Source organism: Quercus lobata, chromosome 3, assembly GCF_001633185.2.
Source record: "Quercus lobata isolate SW786 chromosome 3, ValleyOak3.0 Primary Assembly, whole genome shotgun sequence".
NCBI classification, from domain to species: Eukaryota; Viridiplantae; Streptophyta; class Magnoliopsida; order Fagales; family Fagaceae; genus Quercus; species Quercus lobata.
This window is the reverse complement of record NC_044906.1, coordinates 71,361,674-71,385,600: the sequence shown is the minus strand read 5'-3', so window position 1 is coordinate 71,385,600 and position 23,927 is coordinate 71,361,674. Positions and strand designations below refer to the sequence as shown.

At 34.4% G+C, this 23,927-nt stretch overlaps 2 protein-coding genes across 7 annotated transcripts; both read left to right on the top strand.

Annotated features, from left to right (window-relative positions):
* Positions 1-3,878: 3,878 nt before the first annotated feature.
* On the top strand, positions 3,879-5,542 carry LOC115981396 (NAC domain-containing protein 41-like). The gene is made up of 2 exons (XM_031103534.1): positions 3,879-4,203; positions 5,424-5,542. Exons 1-2 carry the CDS (start codon positions 3,879-3,881, stop codon positions 5,540-5,542), a joined length of 444 nt encoding a protein of 147 aa, XP_030959394.1.
* A 5,564-nt stretch (positions 5,543-11,106) lies between these two features.
* Positions 11,107-22,803, top strand: LOC115978897 (ureide permease 1-like). Of its 6 annotated transcripts, none has more exons than XM_031100789.1 (8): positions 11,107-11,377; positions 12,237-12,545; positions 20,202-20,340; positions 20,542-20,698; positions 21,339-21,382; positions 21,473-21,576; positions 21,818-22,192; positions 22,370-22,803. In XM_031100789.1, exons 2-8 carry the CDS (start codon positions 12,309-12,311, stop codon positions 22,520-22,522), a joined length of 1,209 nt encoding a protein of 402 aa, XP_030956649.1. In that variant the 5' UTR covers positions 11,107-11,377; positions 12,237-12,308; the 3' UTR covers positions 22,523-22,803. The 6 variants fall into 6 exon arrangements, with proteins under 6 accessions (XP_030956649.1, XP_030956648.1, XP_030956652.1 ...); XM_031100788.1 differs by having other exon boundaries at positions 11,107-11,381; XM_031100792.1 differs by lacking the exon at positions 11,107-11,377 and adding an exon at positions 11,518-11,609 and having other exon boundaries at positions 20,202-20,256.
* The last annotated feature ends 1,124 nt before the right edge of the window (positions 22,804-23,927 follow it).

Genomic DNA, 23,927 nt, shown 5'->3' with positions numbered 1-23,927 from the left:
TGAGATCGTGGTAACCAGTTATGGCTGTCAATCCCCACCATGCAAAGATAAATAATAATAATAAAAATAAAAAATAAGAAAAAGACACCAGTACACCACATGATGCGGATTACTTATCGGGTGCTTTTCTAAAACATTCTGAAAAGAACTCAAACATTGGCATGCAAAATTTAAATCATGCAAACAAGGAATTTGGAGCACCAAAAGCAAGCATAGTTGACAATAAAGCGAAAAATGCATAACTTTTGTTACAATTCTCTATGTGGATGAGTGTGATTAGTGGAGAAAAAATACTGAGTTTATATAAAAGTAATAAATAACCAATCACAATCTATTGCGTAGGAGAGGGGTGGCAAAAATTGTGAATTTATTTATAGTAGTAAAAAAAACTCTATAGCAAAAAACATAAGAGAGAGAATTACATAGAGGGAAAGAGTGAGAAAATCAAGATAAAATTCATGATTTTTTAAAATATACTTTTGGTTGGGTTTTGATTTAAAAAATATAGGAAGATCCGTTTTTATATATAGAAAAATTGGATTGCAAATATGGATTACAAAAAAAAACAACATAATTAGGAAATTAAAACGCCCATTTGTTACTAAATTCTGTATCTAAAGATGATAGAAATTTCGTACAATGGCTGTGTGAATGCAAGGTATTATTAATCTTTGGTTTCCTCCACCATTTCAAAGTGATAAAGAGTATGTTTTATTTTGTTAATCGAGAAAGACATTATAAACAAATTTTACTTAAAATACCAATTATTATGAATAAATGTTATATAAAATACCAACTATTTGTTTGTATAATGATCCTTATCTAAGTACTTGAATCATGTGATGCAACATATAATTGTCATTCTCACACACTCATACATAAAATAAGAATTTTTCTCGTTAGCTAAATTGTATTTATTGACATGAAGTTAGTATGTTAATTGTTATCCTCTTTATATCTTTAATTTTTTAATGAAATTTTAAAAAAATTTGTCTAAACAAATTGAGAAAAAGAAGCTAACAAATAAGTTATTATCCGAATCACTCATGTTATCGGCAAAAGTTTTCTTTTTAAAAAAATTATTTATGTAATACTCTTTTACTACAAAAACTTCATAATTCAAGATTTCTAGGTTTATAATAATATTTAAAAAGTTTCACAAATATTCAAAATTAATTAAACATGTTTTGAACCCTTTATAAATTAAATTGTTGGAAGAAGATGTTGTTGTTCACAAGTTTGAAGAGGTGATAGTAATTCCAGAGATATTTTTGATAGGGTTGAAAACAAAAGAATTGGACTACCCAAAAAGACTTATATTATGTTACAAGAAGAACCATAACTCAATCACGATACATAAACAATATCAAGTTCAACTACCGCCACTGGCACTAAATCTTGCATGAGCTTAATTAGCCTTGACAAGATCATCACTACAACAAACAAAGATATATACTAATTAACCATTACTAATTTACTTCTTTCTTTTTCTTTCCTTTTTAAAAAACTCATCTATATAGTAGAATATTATTATAACCTTCTTGACTTATGGTAACTTCGTATGTTTCTTTCATGGGTAAAATATTATTTTAATCTCTATACCTTATTAAAAGTTTGTTTTTCTTCCTAAACTTTAAAAAGTTTTTTTTTTTTTTTTAATAATTTGGAGAGAGAAATAGGAATAAAAAATAACTTTTTCAATAGTTTAAGAACTGAAAAAAAAAAAAAAAAAAAAAAAAAAAAAAAAAAAAAAAAAAAAAAAAAAAAAAAAACTTTAGGTAAAGTTTAAGGTAAAATATTTTCAAAAGTTTAGAGACAAAAAATGAAATTTTCAATAGTTATTTGAGATGAAAAATGAATTTTTTAAAGTTTAGGGATGAAAAAAAAAACTTTTGGTAAAGTTAATAACCAGAATTATATTTTCCTTTTCTTTCTTTTTATGTGTCTCAAATTTTATTAGATAGAAATGATATGTTTTATTCTCAAAGAAATTATATATATATATATATATATATATATATATAGAGAGAGAGAGAGAGAGAGAGAGAGAGAGAGAGAGAGAGAGAGAGAGGATATTTATTCTTCTTTTTTCTATCTAAAAGACGAGCTCATTTTTTTGTTGTAAATGTAATTTTACTCCTTTTTTTGAGAATCAAATGTAATTTTGCTTTATAAAGGTAAGAATTAAGAAGAATTAATTGATTTCTGTAGCTATAATTAAGAAGAATTATTTGATTTCTGTAGCTATAATTAAGAAATTGAATTAGATATGGATTTTCTTTAAAAACTAAATAAATAAATTTGAATGGATGTGACCCGTAAACCATAGATTACATCAGTAAGTTAAAAACTATGTACAAGCTAGAAGCTTATTAATTGAAAAATCTAGAGCCTATTTAATAATGGGGAATTAATAAATTTAAATATTAAATTCTATCATTTAAACATAGATTACATGATCTGTTAGTAAAATTTACATGGATGTAACTAATAGAATCCAAGAAACCAACCAACATCCTGTTCAATAAACCTAGCAATTGAGTGAGATCTAAATAAATAAATAAATAAATAAATAATAATAATAATAATAAGTTGGCTCATGCCTTAGCTAGGAATGCGGTTTCATCCGTAGATTTTGATATATGGGTAGAAGAACTACTTAGTGATTTAGAGGATGTATTCTTTTCTGATTTTTCTGCTTTAACTTAATAATATGGATTTACTTATTTCTCAGAAAAAAAAAATGAAAAAAAGATTGCAGATTGCAAATTGTATTGGGTAAGCAATAAAATAATCAATATAAGTCCTATACATAAAAATCAATCCTCTTTTCGGGTCCATTTTGTGGTTTATTTGAATAATTTGACTTCAGAAACCAATGTGATAGAGTGCAAAATATGTTGACCCTTTTGGGTTCATTATTTCCCAGTCGAATGCATCATTTATGCTTACGTTTTTGTTAAACAAGATATTTTTGGAGTTCTGGATATATATTTGGTTGAATGAGTTAGGGAAGCATTTTTAGTTTAGAAAATTTAGAGAGTTAAATTTCATGAGATGTAAGCAAATGCAGATTATGTATTGATTTTGAAGCAATTGTGTTTTTCAAATAAGCTCTTAAGCATTATTCTAATTTGTATTATTGTTGTGAGTATATCTAACATTAATAATGAGTTTATGTAAGAACATAATCTTAAACATTAAAACCGAGAAATAGGGCCAAAAAAAAAAAAAAAAACTATCTATAAAGAAAATAATAAGAATAATTCTACCATGCATAAATGATATCTAACTTCTTCTCAGGGCTATAACATAATATTATTTAAATCCTTCTATTAAATATTTTAAATTATTTTCCTCAAAAAAAATTTTAATTCTAGAATTTCAAAAAGAAATAATTTAGATCTTATATATATAGTTTGCAAAGATAATAAATATGAAGATTTCAAAAGCAAAAAAACAAAACTGAGCAACCCTAATAAAGGAAAGAAAGAGAAAGTTTACCATAGCATTTGCATAAAACATTCCCCATGCAAAAGATTCCTTCAAAGAAGGCTCATGCAAGATCCAAAAAAATAAATGCTTAAATATATTTAATAATAAAAATAAAAAAGATTTAATAATGAATTAATATATTGTAGGTTTAAGGGTATGTGTCGTGGGATATGTGACAAATCGTATACCTTTCAAACTCTAATTAAAGTCAGTCAAGATTTAGGGCTGACTCAAGTGTCACTTTTTTTTTTCTTTTTTGGCAAGGAATCCGTATCTGTACAGAAAAGGAGTTGCAAAATATATATATAAATACCGTGTTAAACCTATCCTACGCTCACACAAAGCACATTTGTAGAAACACAGAGAGCAAGAATCAAACAATAATGGCAGCTGCATCATCATCTTCATCCTCGTCGACGCTTGAATGGCCAGGCGGGTTCGTGTTTGATCCACTAGACGAAGTGCTAGTGATTCATTATCTTCATCCTAAGGCCACGGAAATTTCCGACTGTAAATGCCCTGAAGTAATCCCTGAGCGCGATCTTTACGGCACTGAAGAACCATGGCAGATTTGGGAGAAGATGGAAAAAGCTAATAACTGTATACGAAACAAAGAAGAGATGTTCTTCTTCACAAGATTGAAGAGGGTCTCTTCCAAGTCCAACCGTTGCAAGAGAAACATCGGCAAAGGTTGTTGGAAAGGCGACGGTAATTCCAACGATATTTTTTATTGTGCTTACCAAACGAAAGAAAAGAATCGGAATCAAAAAGACTTACCATTATGAGAAAACCAATGTCAAGACCGACAAGTCCAAGTCCAACGACGAGGACAACAACAACCCCTATCGCTGGATATTGCATGAGATTAGCCTTGATGAGTCCTTACTACAACACGCTAAGGTACTTACTAACCATCTCTAATTTCCTTTTCTTTCTAAAAAAACTTCTAAATATGGAATATTAGAAATAAGGTGACAATTTAAAGTGAACTATGAGGTGGGTTCAATTTTGATAGAAACAATTAATGGGATTCATAAAACCTAACTCAACCTTTGTCATCTCACAATCTTGATAGTAAAAATTTCTCCTCTACATTGCCTATGGATGTAAGCCTTAGATCAAACCGCGTAAATCTTTGTATTCTATGTGTGATGGTTTATTTTATTTTCTATTTTTATTTTTGCATAAACTCATCTATATATATATATTAATAGGCAAAACTGAAAAAAAAAAGTACAATTAGATTTTAAATTGGAATTCAATTAGTCCTTGCCAAAATTTAAGAGGATGTATGTTAGGTTTAATGCTCAGAAGGTAGGATTTTTAGGTGGATGTACGTCATTTATAGATTTAGATGGTTGTCACATAAAACACAGATTTTGAGGGCAAATCTTATCTGCCATTGCCAAGGATGCAAATGACAACATTTTTCCAATAGCCATGGCTGTTGTGGAACAAAAAAAGAAGGAGTCTTGGATATGGCTTTTGGAAATTTTTACTGATGATATAGGGAAGCCAGAGGAGCTTTAGTTGTTCTTCTTTTCTAATAGGCAAAAGGTATGCAAGTTTTGTTCAGTTATACTTGAATGGTTTACTTCGTTTGCTGAACTAACATGTTTTGTTTGTTTGTTTGGTTATTTACAGGGGCTTATACCTGCAATAGAGACACTATTCCCTACTGTGGAGCATAGATACTGCGTGAAACACATCTACAACAATTTCAAAATAGATCACAAGGGATTGAAACTGAAGGATGCACTGTGAAGATGTGTTGCTGCCACAACAATAAGGGAGTTTGAGAGATGCATGCGCAGTACATAAAGGATTTGGATGAAAAGGCATATGAGTATCTTGCAAACATTGCACCTGCACAATGGACAAGGTCACACTTCTAACATGTTTTGTTTGTTTGTTTGGTTATTTACAAGGGCTTATACCTGCAATAGAGACACTATTCCCTACTGTGGAGCATAGATACTGCGTGAAACACATCTACAACAATTTCAAAGTAGATCACAAGGGATTGAAACTGAAAGATGCACTGTGAAGGTGTGTTGCTGCCACAACAATAAGGGAGTTTGAGAGATGCATGCGCAATACATAAAGGATTTGGATGAAAAGACATATGAGTATCTTGCAAACATTGCACCTGCACAATGGACAAGGTCACACTTCACTCTTGGGGCCTTAACAGATTGTTTGATAAATAACTTGAGTAAGTCTTTTAACTTAATGATATTGAAGTCTAGGGACAAGCCTATCTTGGCAATGTTGGAGTGGATTAGAGTTAGACTTATGACTAGGCGTTACACAAAAAGTGAAGGGATAGAGAAGTATGCTGGAAAGTTGTGTCCAAGCATACAAGATAAGTTGGAGAAATTGAAAGTTGAAAGTAAGCCATTTAGTGCTACCCCAGCTGGCAATTTCCTTTATGAGGTAGCTAGTCAGTATGAGAGGCATGTAGTTGATCTTGTCAAGAAGACATGTAGCTGTAGGTATTGGGATTTAAATGGCATTTCATGCAAACATGCCATAACAGCCATTTATACAAACATTGAGACACCAGAAGCCTACACCCACCCATGCTACCACAAAGAAACTTACATGGAGATATACAAGGAGGTACTTCCTCCCATACTTAGCCAGTCAGAATGGGCTGAGACTGGACAGCCTGCTCCCCTAGCACCTCACATATACAAACCACCAGGCAGGCCACCCAAGCAAAGAAAAAGGGCTCCTGATGAGCCTAAGAACCCTTACAAAGCAAGTAAACTGAACAGACCTGTAAGGTGTGGGAAATGCAAAAAGGAATGGCATAACTCAAGAGGGTGCAAGGCTGACATCACTGGGGAGACACCATGGCAAAGGAGATAGAGGCTTGAAAGAGAAAAAGCTGTAAGGAATTGAGATTTAAATGGCCAAAAAAAAAAAAAAAAAAACCTTGTTTTTAAACTTACAAAGGTATTAATGTACTTAAACTGGGTTTTGTTGTAAGCAAGGGAGGGGTGCCTACACCTAGTACCAGATTTGGATCTGCACCTTAAGCTGCAACCTAGCCACCATTCTAGCAGCCTACCCAGAATTATAACATGAGGTCTGCCACTCAACCTTCATCCTTACAGAAAGGAAATCAAGCTTCACAGCAAGGAAATCAAGCTAAGCCATCTCACATGAGAGCAGGATGGTTCTCTTCCTCACAGCCAGAGTTTCACACACCTAGGGAGACCTGGGATACCCTACCAAGTTCTTCACAGGTAACTTAGTTGAGTTACCTCTTTCCTAGATGGTTGTGTAAACTGGAATATTTTGTTAGCAAATGGATCTTTTTTTTTCTTTTTTTTGTAGCCTTTACTTACAAGTAGGAGCACTGGTGGTGTGAGGACTAGAGGACAGCTTGCTGCACAAAGGCCACCAAAAATGAATTCAGTGGGTGGAAAGAGTAAAGGCAAGAAATGAAGCTAGTGGGTACACATGCCAGCATTGAGAGTAAAGCTAGTGGGAACATGTGGGCCTGTAGTTAGTGTTTTTTGTGAAGACCACTGTTGGCTTTTTGTAATTATCAATTAGTGTAAAAAACAACCACCTTTTTGTAATTATCATATATATATATATATAGCTGATCTTGGAATGTGCTTTTTTGTAATTTACTAGAAGTTAAGGTACAATACATTCCAGGTTGTTATTATGGTATGAAATTTTGTGGTATCATATGGAAGTTGTGGTATGATGGTATAGAAGTTGTGGTATTTATTCAATTCAGTTTGTATGGAACATTATTTATCCAAAACAGTTTGTATGGAACATTATTTGTCCAAATCAGATTATATGGAAGTTTTATTATTGTTGCTACAGATTGTGTCCAAGTAGATTTTTCCAATACAGAGTGTATGGAAGTTGTTATTGTGAAATGGTTGTCATGGTATGTGCAGATAACTATATGGAAAATTATTTGTCCAAACCGGATTATATGGAAGTTTATTTATTGCTACTACAAATTGTGTCCAAGTAGATTTTTTCAATATAGACTGTATGGAAGTTGTTATTATGAAATGGTTGTTATGGTATGCGTAGGTCATTGATAATTGATCAATACTTCTTTTATTATATGCCCAGAGACTAGTAGCATGACCAATACTTCTTTCATTGAATGGTTGTTATAGTATGCACTAAACAATACTCAATAATTGACCAATTCTTTGTTCATTGACACATTAAAACATTACATCAGTAGGCTAGTGCTATTACAATGTAAATTCATTAACACCATTGTCATAACTATCTCTACTAACCAATTAACTACTTTAGGGCAACAACCTCGGTCTCTCCACTCCAAAGAACTCAATTGAGCCAAAACACAACAACAACAACATAACAATAACAAAAAAGATCCATGACAAAATGCATGCAAACTTCCACATTCTCTGCTTCTCTTCAGCAAACATGGTCTTTTCCTTAACTTTTGCACAAACAGCTCGAGCTTTTCTCTCCCTCTCCTTGGCTTTGGCTTCCTCTTCAAGAACCTTTTTTGCCATTTTCCTAGCTTCTGCTGCCATTTCCAAAGCTGTCATTTCCCTCTCATTGGCAAGTTGGAGAGCATTTTGAAGCCTAGACATCCTCTCTAGAGCCAAAGGTACAATTTCATTCCCACGAGGACAGGTTGGGTTATCAAGCCAAACAAAGAAAGGACACTTAGGATCAACCTTATAATGGCTATAACCAAAGAACCTCCTCCCAAAATTGTACAAACTTAAACTTGTTCTCAAAACACAAGTCTGCTCATTGCATATATGCCCACATAAACCCGAGAAATTACCACTTGATGAAGACATATCAACAAAACACGATTCCTGGGAAGCCCAAATTTAGAGTTTCACACAATAAGGTGGCACTTGAACAAAATCTGAAACCCTAAATCGAGAACAAACACAAATACCTTGATTTTCTTTAAACTACCTTCCCTAGCTTCGATGTTGCAAAACTTGTGTTTTCTCTCCCTCCTGACACTCCAAACCACAAAGAACACGTTGATCTCACCACAAGTCTCTCTCTCGAAAAGTTTTGAGTTTTGATCCATGTTATGTAGTGTTTTAGGGTTAAGAGGTGTTTTTGTAACGGCTGGGACTGAGATGAGTTAGGGAGATTGACGAAAATATACCACAGATGGGTTAAATGATACTTTTCAAACCACGGATAGGCAAAGTGTTTTTTGCCCAAACCACAGGTGGGTTATGTATAATTACCCCTTTGATTATTGATTTATATTTATGAGATTATTCATGATATATGTCTTTTATTTTATGTGTTGTAAAATCAAGAAGTTTAATTTGTTTTACTTGTATTTTCCACACATGTGTTTATGTGTTTGTTGAGTGTTTCAGGAATCTACATGTTAATTCAGTCGTGGCTACTGTCTACTTTAGCAACTGATAGATAGTAGTTAGGTTGAATTGTGTTTAGGGCATTTTAAATTTGAATGGGTTGTTTGTAACTTTGAGCATTTTATTTTTGTGATATGTTTTGTCATGGATTGCCAAAGGGGGAGTTTGTTAGGTTTTAAGATTTTAGGAACTAATGTATTAGAACTTCAATTTGTATTATGTTGGCAAACCATGATCAAAACATAGAGTCTAGGTTTAGGCTTGCACAAAGTGTGTTTATTTGTAAAATTGGAATCGAATGGTTGCAGAAATTATTGGACAAAATCTACAAGACTTAATCGATCGAAAATTAGACTCGATCAATCGAATCTCGTGTAGATTTATTTTTCTGCAAAAATTCCAATTCAGCTCAAGCCCGTTTGACGTGTAGAGTTTTGTATTTTACTCCAAGTATAAAAGGAAAAACATTAGCTACGTTTTAAAAAGTCTTTTGAGAGTTGTGTGTTGAATCTTTTGTGAGATCTAGAGGTGTTTGCCTTCATACACACACTTAGGGTTATTAAGATCAAGATTCATGTCAAGAACTTGGTGATCTCTTCAATTGCTGCACAAAGAACTTTAAAGAAGATCTATAACCTTTGAATGGAGTCTCAAAGTCACAAGTAGGAGAACTTGTGGTTTTAGTGGATCAAAGAAAGAAGTAGTCTGTGGACTCGGAACTGTCACGTGGTCGTGGTAGTAAGTTTTCTACTCGAGGTAGTAATAAGATGTTAGTGGTATAAGTTTTATTGTACAAACTTCAATTTTTTCATAGTAGATCTGTTTTACCTTGAGGATAGTTAGGTTAAATCCTCCCCAGGTTTTTTACCAGTTTGGTTTTTCTGGGTTATTATATCGTTGTGTTTTTTATATTTCTGCATTATTTACATGATATGATTTTATTGTGTTAACCTAGATCTAAATAATTTATCTAAGTAATCACTTGACTAAATAACTCGGTTAAACAACTTATGTCAAGGGTTCTAAAAATGTACATTTATTACTCACTTTGGTAGAAAATTTTATAATTTATATTGAAAATGAAAATTTTCAAGTTTCACTATGGTGATTGTAAAGATAACTTTTTTCTATAAATTTTATTATCCATTTTTTTAAAGATTTAATTGTCCTTTTACTCAACTACAACTCACGATTTCGGTGTAAAAAGAAAGTGCGTATACAATTGTGTACAACAACATTGTGATATAAACACTAACTATTAACAAAATTATCAAAACTTGGCAATAATGACATAAAGGCAATGTTTGGATCCATGTTTAACCACGTTTGCGTCTGTGTTTGTTATAAATTGCTGGATTTCTGTTTTTTTTTTTTTTTTTTTCACGCGTTTTGTTTTGGAGTATTGCGGTTACTGTTCAATGAACAGTAACCGCAAATGTTGACTTTCTGCAGTGAACAGTACACATATGCACTGTTCATGGACCCACAAATTACACTTTTTATCAACTTTTTCATTAAAAATGGGTCCCACAGTACTATTCACACATTTAAAAATTATTTTGCTACAGTGTTTTCAGTTTTCAGTTTCAGCAAAATAAGTTCTATCCAAACACACCCAAAATTACTTTTTTGGGGGCATTAAGTGCAGCCCAATAGGTTGATGAATATTGACTTGTCATAGGCTTATTTTACTTATTTATCTTTTAAGTTAAATGCCGTGAATAATTGCGGTAAGAAATATAGCATGATAAATTTAAAGAAGGTGCACCTTCTTTGCTTTGTACAGAGCTTCAAGGTTTTTTTTTTGTTTTTTGGTGGGTGAGGGTGAGCTTAAAGTTATATACGTTAAAAAACAAAAAACAAAAAGCTAAATGTTTTTTTTTCGGCTAAGATAAAGCTATATGTGGACTTTACTACTTTAGTTTGGACTTTCAAATTACATATTTTTTATAAATTTCAAGAATAACATAGTTTTTGATAAATTTCAGATCACACCAAAGACTAACATTTTTTTTTTTTTTTTGATAACAAAAGACTAACATATATAAATAGATAATACGCTGTCACAAGTGCTTTTCAAAATCTGATTAGAATTGGGAATGAATTTCATTGTTTCCAATTTTATTGTGAATTATAAAATATAATTGTCGGGACTTGGTAATATACGGCAGTTAAAAAAAGTGATTGTTGAGAAATATTGAAAAATTTGAAAAACATTACCAAAGTTTGTCAGTGTGATGTATGTGGTCCTTTTTGCTTTGGTTTCTATGTGCTTTTAGCAACTCAGCTACTCTCTTTGTCCTTCTTCTTCCATTTCTGACACTTATGAAACCATGTGTCACATAAAGCAGTTTGTTTTTCACTGTTGAGGGGACACTTCCATATTTGTGAGGTATTCCCAGCTTTTGGGAAAAAGATTCTGCGGTTTTTAGTTGTGACTGTGATGTGTGTGGGAATCTCCTGGTGTCCCAAAAAATAGTGGCTTTTGCATCCGTGTTTGATTGGTAGGTGGGTTTTTTTTTTTGACTCTCATTGTTGATTGTTAGACGCTTAGTCAAAAATTGAGTCTTTGTGTGTGTTTGCGTGTGTTTGTTTATTACTTATCTTCCATTGTTTTTTGGGATTGGTGAATGGTGAATGGTGAATGGTGAATGGTGAATGGTGAATGATAAGAACAATTGGGTTTCTAAAGTTTTGTAAATTTGTAATCTGAGAATTGGGTTTTTCTCTGTAATGGTATGTGTTCTGATTACTCTCCCACTAATACTATTCCATTGCAGCTAATATTTTGCTTGTTATTTTGTTCAATATAGTGTGTTTTAGCTTTGACCGACAGAATTTCACCCATTTCTCCATTGGGGGAGTTCTGTTTTCTTCTTTTCTTGAATTTGATGAGCAGCAGCAATTAGCAAAAGCTTTTGAATCTATGGTTTTGAGCTCATCCTTTGTCTCTCCTTTCCTTTGTGTGAAGATTCATTTTGATTCCCACTCATGTATGTTAAGCTTTATTAAACCAAAGTTTGTTAATTTTTACTCATTTCTCCATTGGGGGAGTGTTGTTTTGGTCCTCCTTTCCTGAATATGATGAAAAGTAGCCATTAATCAAATCTTCTGAATCTGAGGTTTTGAGCTCACCCCTTGTCTCTTATTTCCTCTGTGTGAAGATTCATTTTATTTCCCACTTTTGTATGCTGAGCTTTATTAGACCCAAGTTTGTCAGTGTGATGTATGTGGTCCTTAGCCTTAGGCAATCAATCAGGATATTGATGGTCAATGCTTTTCTTTTGTCCTTTAGTTGCAACATTGCATTTCAGATTTTTGGAGCAAGTGAATTTCTATCATGTTTCATTTACTCCTTTGCAGGATTTTTCTGGTATATCTCCCTTGCTTAATTTATTACCTCAGAGTCAGAGGATTATCTCCTGGAGTTTAAAAATGTATGTGGTGGAGAGCAAAGGAGGTGCCATTGTGTGCATGTTGCTTGCCTTGTTATTCTTGGGCACATGGCCTGCTGTTTTGACTCTCCTAGAAAGGCGAGGTCGTCTTCCTCAACATACTTATCTTGACTACTCGATCACTAATCTCTTGGCTGCTGTCATTATTGCTTTGACATTTGGGGAGATAGGCAAGGGCACGCCTACTGCACCAAATTTTTTCACTCAACTTTCTCAGGTGAGTTCCCTTTGTATATGAAAGGTGGTGTTCTTTCCATTTGGGGAATTGAAGTTGTTATACTTATACCAATATAAGCATTTAGAAAATAGATAGATTCTTCAATGCAGATTGAAACAATTTGGTAGAGCTTTATTGGTATAACAATTTCATTTCCAAAATTGGAAAGAACACCACAAATATAAGCATGAATAAAACAGATACATTGCTTGATGCAGATTGAAACAGTACGGTAGAGCTCTGTTTTCTGTGACTAACGTACACTATTTTCTGGTACAACTTCTATTATTAACGATTAGCTGTTCTTTAAATTAGGCATATGTTTAATTAGAACTCAGCCCATTTTAGTTGCTCCCACTGTGGTCAAATGCCATAACTAAAATTAACAAACATGTCAACCATTTTCTATGTTCTCTCTGTGTGTCTATATTCTCATTGTCCTTCTCATCGACCTATGTTGCGGAACTGAGCAAATACAACCATGGGCATATATCCAATGACATTTCATTAGATGAGACCACTGCACAAGGTGTTAAGACCTGTTCTCATTGTTTGGCCATAGGCACAAGTACCACCTAACACCAGTATAAGGGCAAAAAATGAAAACAAAAATTTCCATCCTTATGTGGATCAGGAACCTTAATGATTGTAAAATTTTGTTCAGCTGTAACTATGACCAATTAACTGAGGACAATTAAAATGGGAGCAGCCTATTGGAAATGGATTGATAGCCCACGTTTGAATACTTTTCTAGATAGGTGGAAACCAAATGAAAGTTTGGAGGTATATAAATAAAAAAGGAAGAATAATATAGTTGTGTTCTGAGTAGAATTTACATAGTGCTCTTGGGTGTCATTTCCTCTATCTCTCTCTCCATCTTTTTTGCACTGGATATGTAAATGCAAAGCGCAGCAGCTGTCCATAAGTTTCTTATTGTATATTAGTGTTGTAATTTTTGGTCCATTCTTTATATACTATTCAACAAAACCCTTATGTAGGTGGTGAAATAAAGTAAGATATGCCTAGTTTCTACGATAAGGTAACTGTATGTCTTTATTTAGTGTAAAGCTTTGTCATTAATCCCGATAGTTGCAAACCTTTCAAGGCGAGAATTGCATAATCATTTCCTGGAGGGAAATAATCGATTATATGAGAAATTCCTGTAACTATGATTGTGAGAACAATTATTATATATGATAGCAGCAAGTTTGCCATCAAAGACTAACAGTTTGGCCTGGTTTCAAGATGTCCAGACTGCTTGAACACTATCTCACCTCTTAAAACTTGCAAACTAACATATGACTGTTGCCCATGAAAAAGAGGTGAAAGACTCAACCATAGTTTTCAGTAAATGATGTTGGAGACTGACTGAGAAGCCGTATGTTCTAGATTTTCTAGTATTTAGGCAATTAAATTTTGGCAGTTTGATTTCTGAACACATTTACTTATCAAATCTAGGAAAAAATTTAAAATATTTGGGATGCCAGGATATAATTGAGACGCTTGTTGGAGATGAGAATGCATGTAAGTTCTTTAACGTTGCTGAATGAAATGTCATTGGATGCCAAGTTCGCTTGTGGCTTGGGGATGATGTTCACTTAAATGGTTCAATCTATAGTAGGTCATTCACTTTTAAGTAAACTAGCGTCCTAGTCCCTCATCTAGTTTTAATTATGTAGCATTACAAATCTCAATTGTGCTTTATTTCAAATGGAAGTAGTTTTGAATTTTCTAAGGGGGATTTATGCTGCATACTTGGCCATGAATCTTGTTGTATAAAATCTAGAACTCTCTCTCTCTCTAAATAGAAGATCAAAGATTTTATTGAATCAGAAAAGAATGATACAAGCAACTGATCTTAATACATAAGAGCTATCCTATACATACACGTCTCAAAAAGACTAAGTCCCTAAAAATCAGTAAATCAATTACTAACTATGCTAACTGTACAATAGTGTTTCATTATATACATGACAGCCTAATTATTACAAGCCATGTGTATCATAGTCTCCAACTTCATGATAAGGTATTGCCTCAATGGTTTCTAGCACATCCCTGCAAGCCCACTGGTGCTCTGTATCTGATGCTTCTGCTGCATATTTGCTACACAATTGTTTATTGTTGTGGCTGACCTTGTCTACTAGTGATGATGCTACTGTGCTTGTACTAGCATCAGTATAGCTACCAACCATCTCTTTGCTTTGTTGGCCTGCTCCACCATTGGATTGCTGCCCTTCACTAGTCCCAGCAGATAATTCCTTAAGCCTTCAGCAAATTGTACCAGTTTTAACACCCCCCCCCCCCCCCCTCAAGAGCAAGGCTCTTGCAGTTTGTGTTTCTGACACTGGTTCTGGAAATTCAACACTAGCAGCAAAGATATTAATCAAACCCAACTTCTTGATCAATCTTAGATAGTTGTCTACACCTAAAGCCTTAGTGAAAACATCAGCTAGCTGATTTTTAGAAGCCAGATGAAAGGTTTTAGTTGTTCCATCTAGAACCCTGTTTCTAACAATGTGGCAATCAGCTTCTATATGCTTTGATCTCTCATGGAATACTGGATTTGCAGCTATATGCAGTGCTGCTTGGTTGTCACAGTATAATAAAACTAGTTTGTCATGCTTCATATGTAAATCTTTCAATAGAAACAACAACCATGTCACTTCACATGTTGTAGTTGCCATGGATCTATACTCTGCCTCGGCTGAAGATCTTGAAACCATTGACTGTTTCTTTGATCTCCACGATATTAATGAGTCCCCAAGGAAGACACAATACCCTATAAGAGACTTTCTAGTGTCTGGACATCCAGCCTAGTCAGCATCACAATATGCCTTTAACTGTAAGTCTGAATCACAAGGAAAAAACACCCCTTGACCTGGTGTTCCTTTGATATATTGTAGTATTCTATTGGCTGCTTGCATGTGAGGAACTCTGGGCTGAGCTAAAAACTGACTTAACCTATTCACATCATAGGTTATGTTAGGCCTACTCAAAGTCAAATACATCAACTTCCCTATAAGCCTTCTATACTGACTTGAGTCTTCTAGTAGCTCTCCATTACTCTTTGACAACTTAAGTTGTTGCTCCATAGGTGACTTAACAGGCTTACAACCCATCATGCCTGTTTCTTTCAGAATTTCAAGTGCAAACTTCCTTTGATTCAAGCTGATTCCCTTATCACTCCTTGCAATCTCAAGTCCCAAGAAATACTTGAGTGATCCTAGGTCTTTGATCCCAAATTTGGCATCCAAAACTGACTTCAAGGCTGCCACACAGCTAGGATCATTTCCTGTAATCACCATGTCATCCACATATACTAACAATGCAGAAAACAAAGGACCCTTAGCATAGACAAATAAAGAATGATCAGCTTGAGATTGAACAAAGCCAAGCTGTTGAATGGTTGAAGAAAGTTTAGTGTACCATTGCCTAGATGCATGCCTTAACCCATAGAGTGACTTAACAAGTCTGCAAACAGTAGGTGTAGATGCAGAATTTGAAGTTGAACAACCCCCCCCCCCCCCCCTTACTGTGAAAACCAGGAGGTAAAGTCATGTATACTTCCTCAACCAAATCTCCATGCAAGAAGGCATTATTAATGTCTAATTGATGAAGCAGCCAAGACCTAGCTGCAGCCAAAGCAAACAGCACTTTGACAGAAACTATCTTGGCTATAGGTGAGAAAGTTTCAATGAAGTCAAGGCCTTCCCTTTGGGTATAACCCTTGGCAACTAATCTTGCCTTATACTTGTCAACAGCTCTATCTGATTTTAACTTGATCCTATATACCCATTTGCATCCAATGGGTGTTTTCCCTGGAGGCAAACTAGTAAGTTCCCAAGTGTGGTTTTGTTCAAGAGCTTGGATTTCCTTATCCATTGCTTCTCTCCAAAGGGGGTCTTTGACTGCTTGAAAAAAATTTTGAGGCTCTTGAGGATTGGAACTAACTGCCAAGACATAGGACTGATAGCTTGGCATTAAATGAGCATAAGTGAGGCTATGAGCTATGTCATAAGGTCCACCAAAAGCAGGGAGACTGGTAGAAGCACAAGAATAATCCTGCAAGTAAGATGGAGGTTTTGAAGGTCTAGCTGACTTTCTGGTAGGTGCAGGTGGTGCTTCTGTTGTTGATGTAGAAGCCTGTTCTGGTAAGGCAGATGGAGGAACTAAGGGAAAATGAGAAGAAGGAATGAAATCAGTATCAGGTAAATCAGCGAGTAAGGAATCAGATGTCTCAACAGGTAGAGAGCTAACAATGGAATTAGGTACTGAATTAGAAACTGAAGTAGGGACAAAATCTGGAAGTACATTAGGAACTGAAGTATGTGAGAAAACACTTGTAGTATCTAGTATAATGACAGGAGTAACAAAAGTATCAATACCTGAGCTGAAAGAAGCATTACCTTGAAGTTCAAAATCTGAAAGAAAAGGATCAGCTATAGCAGCATTTTCACCAGCAAAAGGAAATATTTCCTCATGAAAAATGACATCCCTTGAGATAAAAACTGATTTGGTAGAAAGATCATACACTTTATAACCTTTTACCCCAAAAGGATACCCCAAAAATACACATTTTTTAGTTCTAGGGTCAAACTTTGATCTGTTATGAGAAAGAGTAGATGCATAACATAGGCAGCCAAATACTCTCAAATGATCATAGGTTGGCTCATGACCAAAAAGGATTCCATAAGGTGTTTTATGGGACAATGGTGAACTTGGTATTCTATTGATCAAGTACACTGCAGTCAAGACACTATGTCTCCATAGATATAAAGGTAATTTGGCTTGAAACATAAGAGATCTTGCAACATTTAAGATGTGTTGATGCTTCCTCTCCACAATGGCATTTTGTTGAGGGGGTCTCAACACAACTTAATTGATGCAAAATGCCCTTTTGTGCAAAGAAATCCTTCATTATGAATTCAGTCCCATTATCTGTCCTCACAACCTTGACCCTTTTAGCAAACTGAGTTTCTACCTAATTACAAAACTGCTCTAAGACAGATTGTGTTTATGACTTGTGTTTTAACAAATAAACCCAAGTAGACCTAGAACAATCATCTACAATGGTTAAGAATTATTTGCAATTGTCAATAGTGGGAACTGAAAAAGAACCCCACAAGTCACAATGCAGCAAATCAAAGCAATTTTCAGAAACAAGAGAACTTTTATTGAATGGTAATCTCTTTTTTTTTTGCAATAGGACAAATGTCACAATGAAAGTTATTTACAAAATCATGAAGAGGCACTTTATTAAACTTCATCAAAGCCAATTTGGCATTTGACAAATGCCCTAATCTGAGATGCCAAACATGTGGCTGAACCTTGTTGACTGACAACACTGCAAAAATTGAAGAGGAAATGGATTTTCTCTCTTCCAGTAGGTAAAGACCACTGTACTCTCTACCTAGACCAATTGTGCTCCAATGAGCAAGGTCCTAGATGAAACAGAAAGTTCCAAGAAAAATGAGGCAACAAAGAACAAATTTTGCCAATTTACTCACTGATATAAGATTGAAACTAAATGGAGGAACACAGATAACATCATATAGAACAAGTGTTTCTGTAATTTTGACAGTTCCTACGTGAGTAACTAAAGCAATTTCACCATTTGGTAAGTTCACGAGTGTTTAGAGTAGAAGTTATAGTGGTGAAACAAGAAACTGAATGCACCATATGGTCAGTAGCCCCTGTGTCTATGACCCAATCAATGGATGAAAACATATCTTTATTGACTAATTTGGCAAAGAAAACAGAATGCTTCAAGTTGGAAATGAAAGGCAAACCAGAAGCCATACCTGCCATAGTCTCAAGATAGGAATTAGAAGCTGAGGGCTGTGAAGTGGTGACTGCCATACTAGCACTAGCAGGAACACTAACAAAAGAAGCCACACCGGCAACTGCAGTCATCAGGCTGGGCACTCCATCACCACTGCTTACAGTAGCAGCTTGATGCTTGTTACTAGAACCAGAGCTAGTGTTGAAGTAAGCCAGCAATTGCTCATATTGAGCCTTTGAAATTGGACATTGGACTGTTCCAAATGAAGGATGCTCAACCAAAGTTCCTTGATCATAAGAGACTTGGTTAGCATTTGATTTTCCTTTTGGCTTGTACCCGGGTGGATATCCATGAAGCTTATAGCACTTGTCAATGGTGTACCCAAGCATATTGCAGTGTGTACATAAAGGCCTTTCCTTTTTATTGTTTCCCTTGCTCCAATTAGCATTACCAGCATTATTGCCCTTTGAATTCACATACATGGCAACTGAATCTGGTTTGCTGCAAAGGATCCTCCATGTCCAATATTCTTATGAGACTCCTCTTGAAGAACTAAGGCATATACTTTGCTTATTGAAGGAAAAGGCTCACACATCAGAATCTGAGTTCTTATAGTCTAAAATTCTCATTCAATCCCATCAAAAACCTCATCACATAAGCTTTATCATGAGTAGCACTTAGGGTTTTCATTGCTCCACAACTACACTCTGGTAATGGCTCAAGATTCAACAATTGATCCCACAACCTCTTAAATTTTGTGAAATATTCAGTTACTGTCATCTGATTTTGAGTGATGTGAGAAATCTCCCTTTGAAGATTATAGATTTTAGGACCATTGCCTTGTGAAAACAGATTGTTCAATTCAATCCACATATCTCTAGCAGTTTCACAATAGATTATACTACTAGATACATCAACATGCATTGAATTGATGAGCCAAGAAAGTACCATTGTATTGCAGCTTTGCCAGTCTTCATAGAGAGGAGATTCTGGATCAGGCATAGAAATCTTGCCATTGATGAACCCTATCTTCTTCTTGGCAGTGAGAGCCAAAATCATAGCCCTTGACCAAGAATGATAAATTTCTCATCCCAAGCAATGGTTGTGTTACTAGAACACTGCCTGGATTCTCACTTGAACTGAGAAAGTATGGATTTGTAGGAATTGATTCATTGTTTGTGGTTGAATTTGTCTGAGAAGTATGTTTATTGACTGGATCAGATTGGTTGCTTGAATCAGGGGACGCCATTGTTGAAGCTTCGTGCTCAGCTTTGTGACTCTGATACCACATAAAATCTAGAACTCTCTCTCTCTAAATAGAAGATCGGAGATTTTATTGAATCAGAAAAGAATGATACAAGCAACTGATCTTAATACATAAGAGCTATCCTATATATACACGTCTCAAAAAGACTAAGTCCCTAAAAATCAGTAAATCAGTTACTAACTATGCTAACTGTACAATAGTGTTTCATTATACACATGACAGCCTAATTATTACAAGCCACGTGTATCATAGTCTCCAAAGCTATGTATGAAGACTTCATGATAAGGTATTGCCTCAATGGTTTCTAGCACATCCCTGCAAGCCCACTAGTGCTCTGTATCTGATGCTTCTGCTGCATGTTTAATTGTTTATTGTTGTGGCTGACCTTGTCTGCTAGTGATGATGCTACTGTGCTTGTACTAGCATCAGTATAGCTACCAACCATCTCTTTGCTTTGTTGGCCTGCTCCACCATTGGATTGCTGCCCTTCACTAGTCCCAGCAGATAATTCCTTAAGCCTTGAGCAAATTGAATTAGTTTTAATATGTTGCAGTGGCATTGTATCAGTTAAAAGTGATTCATAATTCTTCTGGGGTGCTTGATGCAGGATAACTGGCCCTCCGTTTTATTTGCAATGGCGGGTGGGGTGGTGCTCAGCATTGGTAATCTGTCTACACAGTATAGTTTGGCTTTAGTTGGTTTATCAGTGACAGAAGTGATAACTTCAAGCATAATTGTTGTTATAGGTCTCTCTCTCTCTCTCTCTCTCTCTCTCTCTCACTCTAAACATACACTGGAAAATGAACATGAACATGTACATACAAATAAACGCACACAACCCCAATTTGTGTATGTATTTGTGTGTGGAAATGCATTTTGAAAAGGATGAAGTAAAAGCTTGGCAAGATAGTAATTTTTCATTATTGTATTTGTTCTGATTGTAACAGGCACAACCATGAATTACTTTTTAGATGATAAAATCAACAGAGCTGATATTCTTTTCCCTGGTGTTGGTTGCTTCTTGATTGCGGTTTGTCTTGGCTCTTTTGTTCATGCATCCAACGCAGCTGACAATAAGGAAAAGCTCAAAAGTTTGTCCACTGAGTATGCCTCTAACCGTCATAGTTAAAAATGAAAATGTTCTGATTTGGATTAAAGGTTTCTTCTGTTGATAATAAATGTTGCTTTATTGATTAGTGAAAATCAGCTAAATTACCCATGGAATCTTAAATCTGAATTAATTTTTAAACTGGTACCTTTCTCTGTGGTTCATTTTCCATTCTCTTCTGTTATTTCCTTTTGCCTGTATTTGTTCCCATAGAAAACTTCAGAAGAAGAATACAGTTATTACATTGTGCTATGTTAATGAATAATGAAGCACCTGCATAGGACTACTTGAATGAGAAGCCTAGGGACAGCTGAATTTATGATAAGTAGCTGCCAATAATGCGTTAAAAAAAAGTACAAAAACTTCTAACTTAATGAAAGAAGCCTTTTATTTTTCCATTTGAGGAGACAATAAATTTGTTGCGAAGTATGTTCTGTTTTCTTGAAAGGAAGTGCTGTTAATTTTCTTTCTTAATGCTGATCTTGATGGTTGTTTTTCAACTACTCCTTGCTATGATTTTGTTAGGTTAAGGTCATGTTTTAGTAAAATTTCAATTGCATCGGGAAATCTTTTCTTCCTTCTTATGCATTATGGATCATATAACACTAATGCTTCTACAATTGAACCTTTTGACAGAGCTACAGGTTTTTTCACGGATAAAGAAACACTTACAAACGATGGTAACTCTCTAGACTCCTAGTTTTCTAGCTTTGAGATTCCTTCATTCAATAAAACTGTTAAGTCTCTCTCTCTCCAACATGGGACATCAGTAGTTAGAGAGAGTGATGTCGAAAATGGAAGTGGTTCTGCAGAGAAGGCCAGAGCTGGAACTGCAGGTTTCCTCATAGAACTTGAGAACAGAAGATCGATTAAGGTTGGCAGTTTTGATTGATTATGGATAGTTTTAAAATTTTAATCTAGAATTATGGTATTTTCATTTATACCTTCCAACACACACATAATTAATTTGGTCCCATTATACATGAAGTTATGGGATGATGACTGCACTGAACCTACATCTAATTAGTGGTCCACCTCTTGCTTTTTAGAATGAATTTCCTGCATCTATAGACAAAACATCTTTGGATTTACTGGTTATAATATTCTAATTGCAGGTGTTTGGTAAGAGCACTGTAATTGGACTGGCCATAACTTTCTTTGCTGGTATTTGCTTCTCTCTATTCTCACCAGCGTTCAATTTGGCAACAAATGATCAATGGCACACTTTAAAGAAGGGGGTTCCTCACTTGTCTGTCTATACTGCATTTTTCTACTTCTCAGTTTCTTGTTTTGTCGTCGGCATCATTCTAAATATCATCTTCCTTTACCACCCTATACTAAACTTACCCAAATCATCCCTTAAGGCTTACTTGTCAGACTGGAATGGTCGAGGCTGGGCCTTTTTGGCTGGGTTCTTGTGTGGGTTTGGAAATGGTCTTCAATTTATAGGAGGTGAAGCAGCAGGATATGCAGCAGCAGATGCTGTTCAGGTTAGCTTTATTACCTATACAAGTCAGTATGTGGATACATATTGTTACATACAATTATGATACTGATAATTATATGACATTTTTTACTAACATACGACTGCTTAGAGACGCATGCCTATCACACATGCATGTTTACCAAATTCTCAATGCTCATATCAATTTTGCGGTGATACACAGGCACTTCCACTTGTGAGCACCTTTTGGGGCATACTTATCTTTGGAGAGTATCGGAGATCATCACGAAAAACGTATATACTTCTTGTCAGCATGTTGTTTATGTTTGTTGTAGCTGTTGGACTTCTTATGGCATCATCAGGGCATAGAAAATAAGTTTGCAGTTGGGGAAGTCATTGTCTGGAAATTGTATATATAGAACATAAATTGTTAAAATAATTGACACAGTTGTGAAGATAGAAGACATATGCTGTTGGTTGGTTGAGACGCAAAAATGGCCATGTACAGTGTCACTGTCATTCCCAATATTCAACTACAGAATTCTCCTTAGTCATCTCTTTAAAAAGACACAAATTGGAGCGAGGTTGATGAGTATAGTAAAGAAAAATTGCTATCAATTCTTAATGTATCTCTGTTAGCATGCAGTGGTTGATTTAGACACTGCCAATTAATACCTGTAACTTAAATCTTTATTTCTACGTTTTTATATTTTTCTTTTCAATAAAATAAGTGAATTGCATAATGTTCTTTATTTCAACCAAAACCCCCTTACCTCCTCTTATTTTGATCTTTATAATATGTGTTGTGAACCGGAATAAAAGAAAGATAAATTATTCAATTTGAGATGACTAGCCTCTTGAACTTGAAGAGAAAATTGATTTTTTTTTTTTTTTAGTTAATTTTCTGCTTGATTGTGATTAATGCATTTAATGCATTCAAGGTATATAAATAGTCAAGAATGAAATAATCTCGTTACAATCTAATCCAAAAAAAATAGAAACCAACTCCTATTTAAATACAAATTGAAAACAAAACAAAACAAAATAGAATCTAAAAGAATATCCTAATATGTAATCGTATAATTATTTAAACTTTAGACTTCATCAATCTGAATTGGTATGTTGCTGGACATAACAATATGCATCATATTTTTTTTCTTCCTTTCTTTTTCTTCAAATTAGTTTCACTTCCATGCTATATGTTTATGATGTTATGATGTGTGGCTATGATGCGGGAAATTGGTTGATCATATGAAAAGATAAAACTTGGTTACAACTTCTTGTGTGTTGTATCTTAGATTCTCAATTAATTTCACTATGTAGTTGCATTGATTAATAAATCACATTATTAAATTTAATTGTTTTTAGTTTTTACAAAAATGTGCTGCATTAATAAATAATTAAATACAGTTACAATGTTGAATTTAATTGGCAAATCTAAGATACAATACTTAAATAATTTTTCCTAAGTTTTAACCCATATGAAATGTATAAGTATTCCTAATCTATATTGGCATATATCATATTAACCCCTTTCAATTAAGATTACATTTCTTTACAACACATAATGCAAAGAGGTTATGATATGGAGGTGAGGTGAGACGGTGAGAATTTGAGTGAAAACTCATTGCGAGCTTCTTATTTGAGAATGAAAATTATTGAATGTTCTATGTTTTCAGAGTGGAAAAACAAAACCCGTAAAAAAGGATAGGAAATAATATATATATATATATATTATTTATTGATTTACGCCATTTAATTTTAAACAAATTTATATAGTA

Coding starts and splice junctions, on each gene's coding strand:
- LOC115981396 (XM_031103534.1), top strand. CDS start 3,879: ATGGCAGCTGCATCATCATCTTCATCCTCGTCGACGCTTGAATGGCCA. Junction 4,204..5,423: donor AGGTTGTTGGAAAGGCGACG/GTAATTCCAACG, acceptor GTTATTTACAAG/GGCTTATACCTGCAATAGAG.
- LOC115978897 (XM_031100786.1), top strand. Junction 20,341..20,541: donor AAGCATAATTGTTGTTATAG/GTCTCTCTCTCT, acceptor TGATTGTAACAG/GCACAACCATGAATTACTTT. Junction 21,383..21,472: donor AGAAACACTTACAAACGATG/GTAACTCTCTAG, acceptor ATGGGACATCAG/TAGTTAGAGAGAGTGATGTC.